This window comes from Podarcis filfolensis (genome assembly GCF_964270895.1).
Source record: "Podarcis filfolensis genome assembly, chromosome: 6".
Classification (NCBI taxonomy): Eukaryota; Metazoa; Chordata; class Lepidosauria; order Squamata; family Lacertidae; genus Podarcis; species Podarcis filfolensis.
In genome coordinates, this window is record NC_139609.1 from 68,658,061 (window position 1) to 68,673,938 (window position 15,878).

The 15,878-nt window shown below is 40.9% G+C and overlaps 1 protein-coding gene across 1 annotated transcript; it reads right to left on the minus strand.

The window, feature by feature from the left end:
• Positions 1-4,904: 4,904 nt before the first annotated feature.
• Positions 4,905-10,354, minus strand: GDF5 (growth differentiation factor 5). Its single transcript, XM_083617515.1, has 2 exons — positions 8,744-10,354; positions 4,905-7,468 (listed from the first exon to the last, which is right to left on the minus strand). Exons 1-2 carry the CDS (start codon positions 9,378-9,380, stop codon positions 6,600-6,602), a joined length of 1,506 nt encoding a protein of 501 aa, XP_083473641.1. The 5' UTR covers positions 9,381-10,354; the 3' UTR covers positions 4,905-6,599.
• Between the last annotated feature and the right edge of the window lie 5,524 nt (positions 10,355-15,878).

The window sequence follows — 15,878 nt, forward strand, 5'->3', positions numbered from 1 at the left end:
AAATGGTCCCTTTTTTCTTTGTATATAACTAAGAGTTTAAGCTACAATAATTTAAGAAGATGGATAGAAAATAAGGGGTTTAATTGTAATGTTAGGAGATAAGGATTTGCTGGAAAAACAATTTGAACTGGAATACAAGAAGGGGAGGTATGAGGAGGTCAGGGAAATATGTTACTGAAAAATAAGCTATGAACCTTATGTGTTTTTATTATTTTTTCTTTTTAATTTTTCTTTGTTTGTATAAAATGGAAAATTCTAATAAATATCTTATATATAAAAAAAGAAAATACTGCACTCTCCTATTCAGGCTCCTGATCAGATACTGCTGCCTCCTGAATTGCCGTCCCCCACAGCTGCCCACAGCCCAGCCCAGCCTCCAGTAAGGCTCTCCACTCAGCCAGGAGAACAGAGTATGGAGCTGGCATCCTTTCCCCCACTTCCAAAGTGGCTGAAGTTGAGTCCCCTTCCCCAATCCTGGCTCTCACCAGTCAGCTCCCCCTACTGGTCGGTCGTTTCTTCCTTCTCCTGCGTTGGGGCCTGTCAACCCAAACATAATCCTGTTATTACTGTGAGGTGTACTACAGGTGTCACAACACTTATGGTTTTCAAAAGCATGAAGCACAACTTCTCAGGAAGGTATGGCCATTTTGCCATTTTATTTATTTGGGCAGTATATTTATTTGGATACGTGTATCCTGCTGTTGAAGGAAAAAGCAACAGTATAGCTACGCTAATTTAGAAACAATAAACAATTAAATTTTAAAAGCCAAAGAATTTCCCCGAAGCTCTCTTTGGATTTCCCCAGATAGGGACTCAGGGCTGTTTAAAGCAAAAGACAAGACTATTCTCCTCCCAGACCATTTACCTCTTACGTTGTGTCTTTTTCAATTGTAAGCCTGATGGAAGGGTCTTTTATTTTTTAGCAATCTGTAAACTTCTCTGGGATCCTTTTTTGGCTAAAGAGCAGGATGATCTTTTAAATATTTATATAATTGGCAGTTGAATCTCAACATGGGTCCTGGGACAGCATCCTCCGCTGTACATTGCCATAGCAGGGTAGCTTTTTAGGGGACTTGGGGGGAATGGTGGTGTTGGGGCTTGCCTCCAGTGGCTGCCTCCTTCTGCCTAGTAGGGCCAGCACTAGATAGATCCTGGAGTCCGCCAGCAACTACCAGTTAGTGCAACACACCCTTTTGTTTCACCCTTATCCTGAATGTTATCAGGCATAATGGGGCAACATTTTAGTTTTCACAGCCAGTTTGTGTTCCAAATTGTTTCACGAGGCTCTTCTCCCAGGTGCTGTAAAGACTTCTGTGGGGCCATGTGATCTTGCTCCCATCCTTTACCTGCTGATGAAATCCAGATGTTGTTATATCAAAAAGAAACCCTAGTGGCTTAGGCGTGTGCTGTCTAGACATAAAGCAAGCCTTCACCATTCTCTTTGGGGTTTTAGTGTAGTATTAATGGATTATAGCTAAGGGTACAATAGCTATTTATGAATGGATTGACATGACCACTTTCTCCTGGCTATGAACAGAACATTCCATGTGTTTTGTGGAGATACATATGAAGATCAGTCCTGTGATTGTGAATGGATCAAATGTGCATGTACTACAAACACTTGGGACGGACTCCATCCTTTGGGAGTAATGCAGCTGAAGTTCTTCAGCAAATTCATTCTTGGGCCAGCACTGAACTAGCCTTGGAGGCTTGGAAGGTATACTGGCTGGGTGTATCCTGACCTGATGAAAGTGCTCAGGTCACTGTGCCATCCAGATGCTTTGGACTACAGCTCTCACCAGACCCAGCCAGCAGGGATGCATGGCTGGCTGAGAAGGATGGGAGCTGCAATCCCAAACAGCTGGAGAACACCAGGCTGGAGAAGGCTGCTGTCAAGCCACCCATGCATACTCTAGTTTAGTCAAGCATACAATCTCTTCTCTACAGGATAGTATAGGCATACCTTGGACATATTGTGGGTTTGGTTCCAGACCACCATGATAAAGCAAATACTGCAATAAAGTGAGCCACACATTCCCCCCCCCCGTTTCCCAGTGAGCATAAAAGTTACGTTTACACTATACTATAATCCAGTGGTTTTCAACCGATGCGCCACAGCACCCTGGGGTGCCTTGAATGATGGTCAGGTTTTTCCCAGGTATCACACAGGAGAGCTGCAAAAAGAATATAGTCAAGGGAGCTTGTAAACCTCTGCTGTAGTCTAGTAAGCCAGCACCCGCCACTGGCTGCAGGGGCAGGAGGGGGGAAGCCCAGCACCAGCTCCAGGCAGCTCCACTCCCTGGGCCAGAAGAGGGGTGGCAGGGGCAGGAGGCTTCTTTCCCCTGAAAGTGGCCGGGCTGCCTGCAGCTGCAGCCACAGCCTTGTAAGGAGCAATATCTGTGAAGAGCAATAAAGCAAAGATCAATAAAATGAGGTATGTCTGTATTTTGCTAGTAGCCAGTTGTGCACAGTGCTGATGGGATAGGCTTTGTGGCAGCATTAAGCCTCTCCTCTTCCTCTCTTCAGAAAGTTTTTCAAGCTTTTTATTTAAAAAAAACAAACCAATTTTCAAATAGGCACAATACAAGCCTTTGATAAAAAATTGCACAAGGGAAGGGAAGAGAAAATTAGCTTTGTATTCAGAGGCAAGTATGTCTTTTGAGGAGCAAGGCAGATGAAGCTTGTATGTGTGTTTGAATGCATCCAGTGTCCCCTATCACTTATTTTGTCACAGTGTGTAAGTAACAAAAATAAAAAGAAACACGTTTTCACGAACACCATGACTGCAATATTCACCTTTTTGAGGGAAATTAAACCAGTGTTTAGTTCTGCACCGAAGACAATTTCTCTACAGTCCCTCAAAAGCAGTCATAAAGTATGGGGAAGAAAGGTGGACTGAGGCTACATTTTTTATTTATATTTCCCAAACTTCTTCAGATATTGACTCAGACAAAGGCCAGAGCTAGCGGCCCTGAGTCACTCAATAGCTATTTACTGAAATGAAGGTAACACCCACAGAAATGTAAGTAAATACGAATATATGAAGCTGGCAAACTGTCTTATTCCACCTGATCTAAGGTCCATTTAGGGACACGGGTGGGGCTGTGGGCTAAACCACAGAGCCTAGGACTTGCCGATCAGAAGGTCGGCGGTTCGAATCCCCGCAATGGGGTGAGCTCCCGTTGCTCGGTCCCTGCTCCTGCCAACCTAGCAGTTCGAAAGCATGTCAAAGTGCAAGTAGATAAATAGGTACAATTTTGGCAGGAAGGTAAACGGCGTTTCCATGTGCTGCTCTGGTTCGCCAGAAGCGGCTTACTCATGCTGGCCACATGACCCAGAAGATGTACGCCGGCTCCCTCGGCCAATAAAGTGAGATGAGCACCGCAACCCCAGAGTCGGTCACGACTGGACCTAATGGTCAGGGGTCCCTTTACCTTTACCTTTTCAGGTCCATTTAATCCACTGCTGAATACTCTGACTAGCAATAACCTTTTATGGTGTTCAGCATAAACCTTTCCAGCAATGTTGCTTGAAATCTTTTAACACAAAATGCCAGGAGATACTTAGGTTTTTACTATATGCTATCCATGTCCTCTGTTATTGGCAAAACAAAAAAAAAAATTTCCTTCCAGTAGCACCTTAAAGACCAACTAAGTTAGTTCTTGGTATGAGCTTTCGTGTGCATGCACACTTCTTCAGATACATCCAGTGTATCTGAAGAAGTGTGCATGCACACGAAAGCTCATACCAAGAACTAACTTAGTTGGTCTTTTAGGTGCTACTGGAAGGAAAAAATTTTTTTTGTTTTGACTATGGCAGACCAACACGGCTACCTATCTGTCTCTGTTATTGGGTGATGTCTACCTCCTCCCTTTAGGGATTGTCTCGATCATCCACACATTATTGAAACCATTGTTCACTCTGGACATTGGCTGCTGCTATGCAGAGGCATTAGGTTCTCCTAGATTTCATCACATGCTCAGTTCTGCATGCATTAATCATTCTAGACTTCACAAACAGCTTGTTATAAAGTACTAGAGCAGCAAGCAATGAAACATCTGAGAATCAACTGCTACTCTTTTCTCATGCATACTTTGATGTTTTGTTGCTAGAGAAGCAAGGTGAAGCCTCCACAGCAAATTGTCTTGTAGCCACCATAAATTGTTAGAACAGCCCACACTAGTCCTTTGACAGCTGTTAAAACAGTGGTACCTTGGTTCTCGAACTTAATCCGTTCCAGGAGTCCATTCGACTCCTGAAACTGTTCAAATACCAAGGCATGGCTTCCGATTGGCTGCAGGAGCTTCCTGCACTCAATTGGAAGCTGTGGAAGAAGCGTCGGATGTTCGGCTTTCAAAAAACGTTCACAAACTGGAACACTTACTTCCGAGTTTGCGGTGTTTAGGAGCTGATTTGTTTGGGAGCCAAGCTGTTCAGGAACCAAGGTACCACTGTAACTGGTTATTGTTCCCCCCCCCCCTTTTCTACCCAGTTGAGTTCAAGTGAAAGAAGCAACTAGACTTCTGGTACTAGTATATCAGATGCATTAGTAATCCATAAATCCCCACTTGCCACTCTTTGCAGTGGGCTGTCTTGTCTGCTAGCACAGGATGTGGGAAGGAGCCAATAGGATTCTCAATGTGGCAGCCCACTGGTGGGAGCCAATAACAGATTCTGGCTGGAAGATGGGGGCGTTGCCTGAGGTAGACTGGCAAGAGAACATTCCTATAGGCCGCTCCAAGGATATAGCAATTTCCTCACCCATGAACCCTCTAGAGAAGATACAACTGCCTGCAATCAAACATTTGCGCAAAACCATAATTACTCAGAAACAGAGCCCACCTTGGTCCTAGGTTCTCTTGTTTTGTTTTCATTAATTGAACAAAACATTCAAAACAAATAGCTTTTTAAAATAAAATTATATTTATGGTAACTATGGCACCTAGATACACTTAACACTGTCAATAATTTAGTACATCTTAAGCTGTTATTTTACTACGAGCAACAGAGAACAGCGTGAATTAGAAGCAGAATAATACAACAGTTTGAACGTTAACATGAAAAAGATGGATATTTAATAAAGATATGAAGCTGAAATAAAATATACATTGAAAGAAATAGGTTTGTCCGCAGTTCTCTAAATCCATGTATAATGCGTACAATTTAAAACAAATTCAACATTTATTTATTTATTTATTGGTAAATATACAGTTTTAAGAATTATGAAATGTTGCTCATACCTATTTGTGTTAAACTAGTTAGTTTAAACACTGTGGGTAGAATTAAACATGCTCTTCCAGTCATTCCATCTGTACAAGCCTTCTGGCTACCAGATGGAATGATACCCCTCCCCCTTTCTCCATGTGCTGTTCTGGGGGTTCTTCTGACAGCCCCTTCCCCAGTCAATTTTTTGGTTCATGGGAGCAGGAGGTGAGGCAACGTTCCATTGCACAAATGGGGCTAATGGGGTTCGTTATGTGAATCTTGTCCACTGTTTTGTAGAGATATCCTAAAGCACATATGAAAGATATATATATGATGATGAAAACAGAGGATTAATCCTGCAAAGATGGATTGTTCAGGCTTCGAAACAGTGCCAGAAGGAGAAAGCGAAAATGTACCGAAGCAACTTGCACTGAATTTGCCAGTGTCCTTAGGAATTCAAAAAACTGTATCATGTGAAAATTAAATGTCCTTTGAAGAAGGTTTTCATAGGAAAGTTGTTACTCTGGTGAGTCTGTGCAACTCTAGGCCTGCCCTACTATATGTCAAAGTGAATCAAGCCGCTTCAGGCAGAGGAATTTAGGTGGCTAGATGAAGGCAGGAACTGACTTTCAGAAGTGTTGGCTCTAGTATCTGGAGCACCATTTGGCACTCTGCTCCAGAGAGCAAAATGTCTTGATCTAGAACAGAGTCTGGAAGTAATAAATTAGTGTTGGAATGAGTCCAAAAGGTAGATACAAAAACAATTACATTTCAGTAGATTTTTCGTGTCACTTCTTCTATAAATCTATTCTAGCTATTAGAAAACATACAGCCTGTTCCTATGAGTTGTGTCACTAGTACAAACATTTAAGGTGCAGTGCAACAGATGCTGCACTGATGCAACAACATTGTCTATGGCTTGGCACCATGAGCTGATCCAAGGTTTTAATGGCTACATCAGCATATTTCAAGCTGCTGTGTTGGCAGCTGTGAGCCTCTCCAAAGGTGGCACAACAGCACTGCATACAATTGCTAATTAGTGTTGAACAGGACAGACAAGAAGCATGATGGAGGCATGGTTGATGTATGGCAGGGAACAACTGAAAAATGTAGCACCACAAACAGAATTTCAGCCACCATAGGGTATGCGGTATTACACAGTCCTCCATGCCACTGAGCTTTGATAGTAGCTTGTAGTGGCAACTGAGAGGCAGCAGAGCAAAATAGGCTTGCATTAATTGCCAACCAATGCATTGCTTGTGACAGATGCCACAACAGCTATCGACCAGCACAAACCACTCTGAGTGATATCACAGTGCTGATCTGTGTCAGTTCATTTTTGTCAGCTGCTAGGAAAGGCTTTGCAGTTAGTACTGTGAGAGATTGCGCTGCTGCTACCTGCAGCCGCAGGACTCCACTACCATGTCTTCATATTGTTTGTAGACTACATTATTAGCAGAGTCAATAAACAGGATGCTAATAGGACTCAGTCTTGTCGGAACACAACAAGTTGGAGGTGTCGACTCTGGGTCCATAGAGTTCATTAATGTTTGGATAACAGCATGATTGGTGGGTTCCAGATGGGACCGAAGAGGAAATTCACAAAGTCCTTCACAATGATAAGCTTCATATTCAAGAGGGGCTATTATCCAGTCATCCCAGCCCATATCCTTAAAATTCACATGAAGTGCTTTTTTGCTGCATCTTGTCTTCAGATTCTTGTTGGGCCTCTTTCCTTGCCGAGTTGCTAGAGGAGCCCTTCTCTTTCTTCTCTGATTGAATAGGTATTCATAAACAGTTTTGTCATCCTGGCCAGATCTGGCTTTTATTTCATTGAAGAACAAGTCTCTTTTCTTTGTCCTACCAAATACTAAGAAGAGAGCTTTTTCATTGACTTGCCTCCCTGTTCTGTTAAATCCCACAGTCCTTAAATCAACAGGCCTTCCCCTTTCAAAAGCCTCCAGTTCAAAACACAAGTTAGCAGAGTTTTTAAAATTCCTAAAAAGCTTCCAAATGTCAAAGACTTCCCATTTTGCGGTATCTAAGATGTTGACTGTCCGAGAGTCCAAGAGGATGGATGCTTGCCTGCTTATGGAGCAACTGAATAGTTTCATTTGACATGTTTTCCCATGAGAAGTAGGCTTCCAGTTGTCAGAAGGTTTTTTCCTTAAAATACGCAGTTCTGCCCCCAGTAAGCCATCTTTTTCTAATGCACTGATATCAAAAATGTATTTCTGCTTTTTAACAGCTGGAGCACGGTCATCTAAAGAGAGAAAGAGGGAGAGATGTATGTATACTGAACAGAAATTTGTTCAAAATTTCAATTTCTCTTAATAACACACAATGACCTTCACTATTAGTTTGCAGCCTTGGGAATTATAAAACAATGCTATGGAAATGCTACAAGTTCATACTCCACGGAGATTTACTAAAACAACACTTCCAATTCAGACATAGAAATATTTCTGCATTATTTTAGTCTGTGTTCTTGTCCCCCAAAGTTAATCCAACAGTACATTAAGGCTAATCAATAGGACTTAGTTTCCATTTGACTGCATTTGGTATTAAGATTCCAGACGGCAAATTTAATACATTTTGTTTTATTGTACTTTTGGTGATTTATGTGCTGTCACTTGATTTAGCATTTGAAGGCATGCATTCTCTTTTATATACTATCTACCTATTGCGATACATAGAGAAAGTGTGTGTGAGAGAGTCTTTGTTGTCCATTAGCATGACACTTCCTTTAGTCTAGATAAAGTTGGGTTGCATCTCTTCTGAATCACTACACTTCTTTATATGACTTCAAAACTCTCAACATAAAATTGTATGATCCATTGACTGATCCAAGCTAAATTTACCAAGCATGGTTGCACAAATCATTCATTCCAATGGTGCTTGTGTCAGAGACCTGTGCACCCAACAGCACTGTCACTTGATCCACCCAGCATTCACAGGTTGCTGTGGGGCCCTGTGTGGGTCTAAGGAAGAATGTGGATGGACTCCTGAGGTCTTGGAGACATCACTGAAATATTAAATCTCCTGGTTATTTCTTATAACAAGGTACATCTAAATTTGTTTGATTCATAACAACAGACAAACAACAAAATCAGAAAGGACTGACTGACTGACTGAAAATCAGAAAGACTCGAGAGTCTTCTTCCCCCCAAGTCTAACCCTTTAAACTGGTATTTTAGCTGAAATGGACTAATTGGGTATTGTTTGCTGCAGCAGATATACTGCCACCATACACTTTTAGTAGCATGTTCTGCAGGAAATAAAAGCATTTTATTTCACTGTAAAACAACAACAACAACATAATCCTAAAATTACTAATATCACTGGGATAAAAGCATGACCGTTTTGTTTGGTAACATACCAAAAAGCTGATGTGAAAAATGCTCTTTAAATCTATATTGCAAGGATGAAAATGCCTGGAGTCTGCCCAGATTTTTGGAAATACAGATCCCCTCTGCCCTTTAACTTCTGACATGGATTTCATACACTGGAAAGATAGGCAAACGTTCTGTTTTCTTACCTTGCCCCTTGTCTATGAAGCTTGTAATTGTATTGGCAAGCCCAGTCTCCAGTTTTACGCTTCCATTAACACCTTTCCGTTCTGCATCAGAAAGAGTCCTGTACAGGGAGAGCATGTATTCATGTGGGGTGATCGCAGGATGCCTGAACGCCTCCTTAGATTCCCTTTGGGCAATAGCTTCTTTAGTCTTTTTGGTTTTGAAGGAGCTGGCATCTGAATTGCTGGTGCCAGTTTTCTTCAGTGGGGCCTTGGGGCCAAAGTTCTGTAGCTTCGGGGTCACCGTCCTTATTCCCGATTGTCTGTTTGAAGATTGAACTCCTACCTTTTTGTCTGTGCTCCCTGCTTTGGAGAGAGTCTTCTTTGAGTCATCAGTCTTTGCCAAGAGAAGTCCGGCTTGAGCATTATTATTTTTTGCCCTAGACTTTGAATTCCCAGCACTATATCCATGGTTCCCCGTTCTAAATGTACCTGCCCTTGGCAAGGGGTTTCTCTCCTTTCCATCTATGTTTGACAATCCTAATTTGGATCCTGGATTGCCTTGACTCGCTTCAGCAGGACTCAGTGCTAAGGAAATGAAAACGAGGTAAAACCAGCTAAAGTGCCAAAGCAGTAAAGTAAGAAAGTGCAGGATTTTCATCCTCTGGTCTTCCTTTGAATGCCACCAAAGAAAAAATCAGAAAAGGTTCCTCCAGTTTGGCATAAGAAAACATGAAAAAAATTAAGAACCAAAGTCAGGAGAAAGCGTTTAATTTTAAGCTTAAAGCACTTTAAATCTACTTGTTTAATATTTGTATCCAGTCCCATAGTGGAAATGCTAATTTAGTCAATTTGGTCTTCTCCTGGTTTCTGCTAGCAGCTTGTTCTTGAAAAGAGAAAGTTTACCACCCCCCTTTCTTCTGTAAAAGTGACTAAAAACTTGAAGGACTCTTGTTTAAATCGGAGAGGGTTTTTTTTCCAAGAAGGAAGAATGGCGTAATGCTGCCTCTGTATTAAAAGGTTTTTTAAAAAGTTTTGAATCCCTTCCAGTGAAAATATTTCACACACAGAAACCTGCAGGTGCTCAGAAATCTTTTACAAACCTGAACTCAGGAATTGGAAGCGGAATTCCAACAAAAACCTATTTAATTACTCTCTGATGTCATGCTGTCTAAACTAATTTAAGTGTGATATATTTCTTTTAAAAAGTCTTCTTTGCCCTTTCCATTAGCATGAGTCATACTCTGCTTCGTGTAAAACAACTCTGTAGGACCCAAACTCTATAGAATATGCAATTTAAAGTGGCAACTTGTTGCCTCTTTTAGCCTTAAATGAACTTCTCATTTTAAACAAGACAAAGCTGTGTAAGAGAAAAAGTAGAAGCCTTTAACAAAATCAGTTGGAATAAATGCATTAAAGCATGCTCTAATTCACAGAGATGTTTTATAAAGTTCTTCTGAACATAGACGCTGACCTTTATTAGCAGCAATTTCCTTCTGTCACTGGGTGATGAAAGGATGAGAGTTAACAAGAGTATTAACAAAATAAACTCTTCTTTAATAAGCACGTTAAAACATTTATTATGACATATTTTTAAAAGTCTTTAAGAAATTAAGCAGAATATCATGTGATGCCTAGCTAAGGGAATATTTGCTAGCGCTGCATAAAGCTTTTTAGTCTTTTATTTAACTGGTTCTCTTTACCAGGATTAGTCAATGTTTAAGCAGCAGTGTCCCCTGCAGGAACCTAGAGCTCCTGTGAAAGAAAAGACAGCTTGTTTAAATAGTTTAGTATAAATCTGATATTTTACAGAAAAATTAAAAATTGCTATTACAAAACAGACTGCTGGAACTGTGAAGGTACTATATATCATAAATACCTTTATATGTGGAATGAAGCTTTCTTGCTGCATTGATTCCAGAAAACAGGATATAAACTTTGGGAAAGCAGACCGTGAATTGGGCAAATAATGTCTTCTAGATTGTAACAAAAACAGGTGAGCTTCGCTGAGCAATGTCTTCTGCGTGAAGAAGAGCATCCCAAATCTTTAATCTTGTACACGTTGCTCAACAAAATTTGGCCCCAAGATGAATTCTGCTGCATAGGGAATGTTTCAGGGGCTTCTTGTCCACCTGTGCACCACAACCTACATCACCTGCCTGGAAGTTATGACTGCTTTGTCCAATGCTTATTTTTGTTTTTATTTATTTATTTACTTTAGATGGAGGAAATGTCTGATTGGGGCTGTGTCCACATTAGGCATTCATATGCACCTGGGTCACTGTTTCCCTGTGTATATTTTCTGTGCATCCAAATGTGAGCGCTTTTAGTTTTAAGCCTCTGAAATCTCTCACGTGTTTCCCAGCCACATCAGTTGGTGGTGTTTGGTGGGATTTATTCACACAGTGTGTTGCTGTCTCCTCCTCTTGATTAGGACTCCCCCACCCACCATCTTTTCCAGGAACCTGTGGTCCACTGTAGGCATGTGCACAGATATTATTTATCTTAATTTAAGATAAAATTATAGGTTTTTTGAGTTACCAAATTTGTGCAAAAGAGCAGGCAAGTAAATAAAAAGTGTGTGTCGCTCCAAAATGAAAACAAAATGGAAGAAGTGTGGCAATAGATGGCACACAGTGAAACATCGCCATGTATGTAAACAAACTTGGCCATGCAATGTGCACAATGTGCTTCAACGCCTTCACAGCTGGGTCACATGTGATTTTATATTGGATCTTATTCCCTTATCAGATGATTGGCATATCAGGAAAATCTGAATGGGGGGCAGGGAGGAGAGCAGGGTACCATTTGAATGAGGAGGATGTCATTTGCCAGACAAAAATACAGAGACACAAACAGCTTCAAATCCACATTAAATTTCAGTGTGTTAACAATTACAATCCCATATATACTTATCTAATGCATATATACAGGGTGATTCATAATGAAGTATACAGTTTCCATTTACTATGAATGGAAACTGTATACTTCATTATGAATCACCCTGTATATATAGTATTGTTAACTCTTGTAATAATATAGTAGACCTTTTTCTTTTTTCACTTTTTCTTTTTATGTTGTTCAATTAAAACTGTTCTTTACAAATATTGTTAAAAAAAATTAAACTCCAGTATGAATAAGTCCTGGATCTTCCGTTAACCTTAAGGCACAAAACAAAACAAAAAACTGTGTGTGTCGCTCCAAGTCAGGCAAAAAACAAAGCAAAATTCAAAGCAGAGCTGGTGGTTTACTGATTTGATTGGGGAAGCAGGATGGAGAGGGTTAACCCTTATCTACTATGCCATCCCAACTCCAAACAAAATTGCCCTCTAAAGCTATTATTAGGATGGCAAAAGGTACTGGTTCACCTTGGCACTACAGACATTGCTGTTAAGTCTCCCAGTTGCTGCGGAAACACCACAGCTTTGTCACATGTAGTCAAGTTTTTAAATTCAGAATAATTACAAGATTTCTCCTGTATATGTCAGAAAAGTGACTTGTTTCTATTAGAAAAAGGAATGAGCCCCACCAGCTCAGAGAAAATAAAAAATAAAGGAGGTGTTAATTGGGGTTGAGGGTGTCATTTGATCCTTAAACCATTTTTTTCCTGCCAACAGTTGGTTTTGACCATGACCAGAAGCAGAAATGTTTAAAGAAAGTACTACTTCAAACATTAATTTTCTTACTAACTGTGCTCTAATAGCCTGAGCAAGCGGCATGATCTCCATTGTACAAATAGAGATTGCCGTCCTCAAACCACTAATGAGCGCTATAGTTTTTTATGCTGACGCAGCTGTTTGCGGACTGAGCAGTTCTTTAGAAGTTAAAGCACAGGGAATTTCAGCAGTTTGACAAAGAACACGTGAGGTGCAGTGTTAGAAACTCAGATATATAAGCTAGGCACCAAAGCTCCTTAAACCAGGCTTACAGTCATCAAAACGGAACGTCTAGTTGCCATTTTTATGCCAGAAGGCCCAAAAGTCATCTTTTTCAATGACTTTTTGGTTCCTGACATTCATTCTGATTGTGCAAATAAAATATAAAGAATAGAATTCTACAGGATATGTTGCTAGTGTGTGAAAACAGTCAAGATCCAAGGATCCCCAGGCATGCACCTCCAGGTGGTGGAGACGTCAGGCACCATTCTGACACCCGGGCATCTTCACTTGGTCACAAGTAGCCGATATCCAGCTGCAAAATGTGCCTAGCGCCTGGCGAATTTTGAGCGCTGGTGATGAGAAAGAAAAGCCTGAAGTAGGGTATATACAGTTATCCTGACTCCCCAAGGCAAGGCATTTCCCAATCTCCTCATTTTACCAGATTTTAATATGAAAACTTACTATATTTTCAGATGAACAATGTAGACTTGCTTGGGCTCAAAAGATTTTAAAGTCAGACACAGGCAGAGGGTACAGAGGAAGGAGAGGAAGATGGAGACAAGGGTAATGGGAAGAATATGCACTTAGGATTGGTTTAAGTGGAACAGGAATGGAAAACCCGTGACCTCCAGATCTTGTTGGACTCCATCAGCCAATGGTCAGGAATGGTAGGAGTTGTAGTTCGGCAACCTTTTCAGGGCTGCAGGTTCCCCACCTGTAGAGGATGAGGCCTAAGGGGTTCTACTATTATATGAGGACATACCCCTCATCCTAGTGTTGGGCTGGACCCTGCCCCCTTTAAATGCAGGGTTTTTTAATACTTGGAAAGTTTGAAATGGCTAGGATAAAAAAACCCCACATTTAAGGTGGCGAAACATTGGAGTGAGGATGTCCCCATATTAATGGGGAGACAGGCTGGTGCAAATCCACATATTGCTTCAGTGTGGATAAGCCCTTCAGTCTAATCTCCAGTTAAGACTTTTGGACTGCTTGCTAGAGGTCAAACCTTAGGATCTCTCATGAGTACTTTACAAGGGTCAACCCAGTTGTTAGTTTCCCAGCATTCAGTCTGCTGGATTTTTGCCATTCTCAGTCCAGCACACCAACTATCCTCCTCATTCTGCTGAGACTATGTATGTTTCCAGTCGGGGTCTTACTCTGCAAATGGGTTGTTGAGACGTTGTAAACAGGCAACAAATTTGTCTTGATTGGATTTTCTGTGGGAAGAGTAAATCTAGAGGGGAAAATATGGCTGGTGTTTTGATGCCAATGATGTGGCTACTGCAAAAACAAACAAACACACCAAAACAAAAACAAAAACTTGCATGCATGAGGTGCACTGATCCCACAATAAATGTGTCTGGAAGCATTCTATGGTAGCATAACAAATTCTTATTGTATGTCCATGGTATTACTGGTAGGTACCTCGCTCATTTTTTTCACCTACCTAGCTGTGCAATTTGAAACAATTTCCATGCTCTGTTTCCCCCTTCTTCGTTTCAGAGGCTGTGTGCTTTCTGAACCAGTGCTTGGGTACAAAACTCTAGCCATTAAATTTCCCCCCTGGCTATCTCCAGCACAAAAGCTTGTTCCTGGGTAACTAGGCAATTCCACCCATTAAGTGGGAATAAGTCTCATTAGAGCTGTTTAGTGCTGTTACAGCAAAACCTTCAGTTTCATTAGCTATACGGACAGAAACTCTTCATGATAGGAGCTGTCCATAAATTGTACAAGCAGAAAGTGGAGGCCGAGGGACTGCCTAGATGTATGCCAAATATATGCCACAGCAGGCTATGGCGCCCAAGAATGATTGCAAACTTTTAGAATGTCTCACTATATGGAATATCCTGGCGTAACCTTAGCTATGGCAGGGCTTGAGCTTCACTAAAGTAAACAGAAAAGTGAAGAAAGAATAGTGTGTTTCAGTGTCAAGAGGCTTAGCAAATATATGCAGGCAATGTACTCAGACTGCAACAGTACTCCGGAGGGAGCAGTTTTAAAAATGGTTCCTATCTACAAATCACTGCTCTTCAGACCTTATGTTTAGCTAGTTTCAGAGAGAAAAATCCCTTTGCTAACCTAGGAAGCCACCATATGATATAGTTTAAGCCGTCACAAAAGACATATGGCCAACCATCTTCTTTGGAAGGAAATAATAAGTTGTACAGCACTAGAATGACACACTCTCTGCTTTGTAATAAAGCTAAGAAAACGTTCTCTGCAGGATTCTAAAGAACTACAACTTGGGTTTCATGCTCCCCAACTACTGGGAACACCTGCTGAAGTAGCCACTGATGTGAGTTTTATGCCATAGTTGAGAGGTAGCCCTTTATGACCAAGGAACCAAAAGGCTGCAAATACATTTTCTAAAATGTGCTCTCATAGTGGAGGCCCCTCAAGGGTACAGTATGGATACTGACAGCTTCTGTGAGTTGTTACAAGAGACCTGAGGAAGAAAGGGGCCTCTAAGGGGCATGGATACTGTGGGCTTCTTTGGCATTCACAAAAAAGGTTACCAATAATTTCTGTCCCTTTAAATAATAGAAACCAGATGTTGCTGTTGGCAGTGTCTAACAAATGACATTTCTAATAATTGGAAAGCAGAGTCCAAGGTCTCCAGCTTCTTGGGCTTATAAATCAATAACATTAGTGTCTTAATGCAAACAGAAGCATAAGAATCTGAAGAAGCAAGTGGCTGAGTACAATAATCCAAGGCGTGGAAACTTGGAGACAGAATCATGTGATTTGCTTGTCTGCAGCAGCGCCAGAACGTTATAGAAACAAGCTGCAACCAGTCTACAGAAATCATGAGTGTATCCAACAGAATTTATGCTAGATCTGAAGCACATGCAACAATCTTCTACATCTTTGAGCCAAAGTTAACATTATCCGAATATTTTCCTGATCAGTTCCATGTGGTTTTTCTTCTGAAATCAGTACTAACTTGAGAAATTATATTTTATTATTAGGTTTTTTTTAATGCTTCATATGAAAAAACAAGAGTTCCAAAAAAATCTAAAGGAATGGATTCATAATTTCAGCAGGGCAAAACACAGATAGTACTTATGTAGTAGGACAGATGTGTGGCAGAAGAAATTTTACATTTTTAAGGAAGACTTTTCAGGAAAAATAATACAGTAGTATCTTGGTTTGCAACTGCTTTGGATTACAACCATTTTGGATTACAACCACGTCAAACCCGGAAGTGCGTGTCCCCTTTTTTTTGGGATTACAACCAATTTTTTTTGAAAGGCCCCATTGGCAAAAGTGTGCCTTGGGTT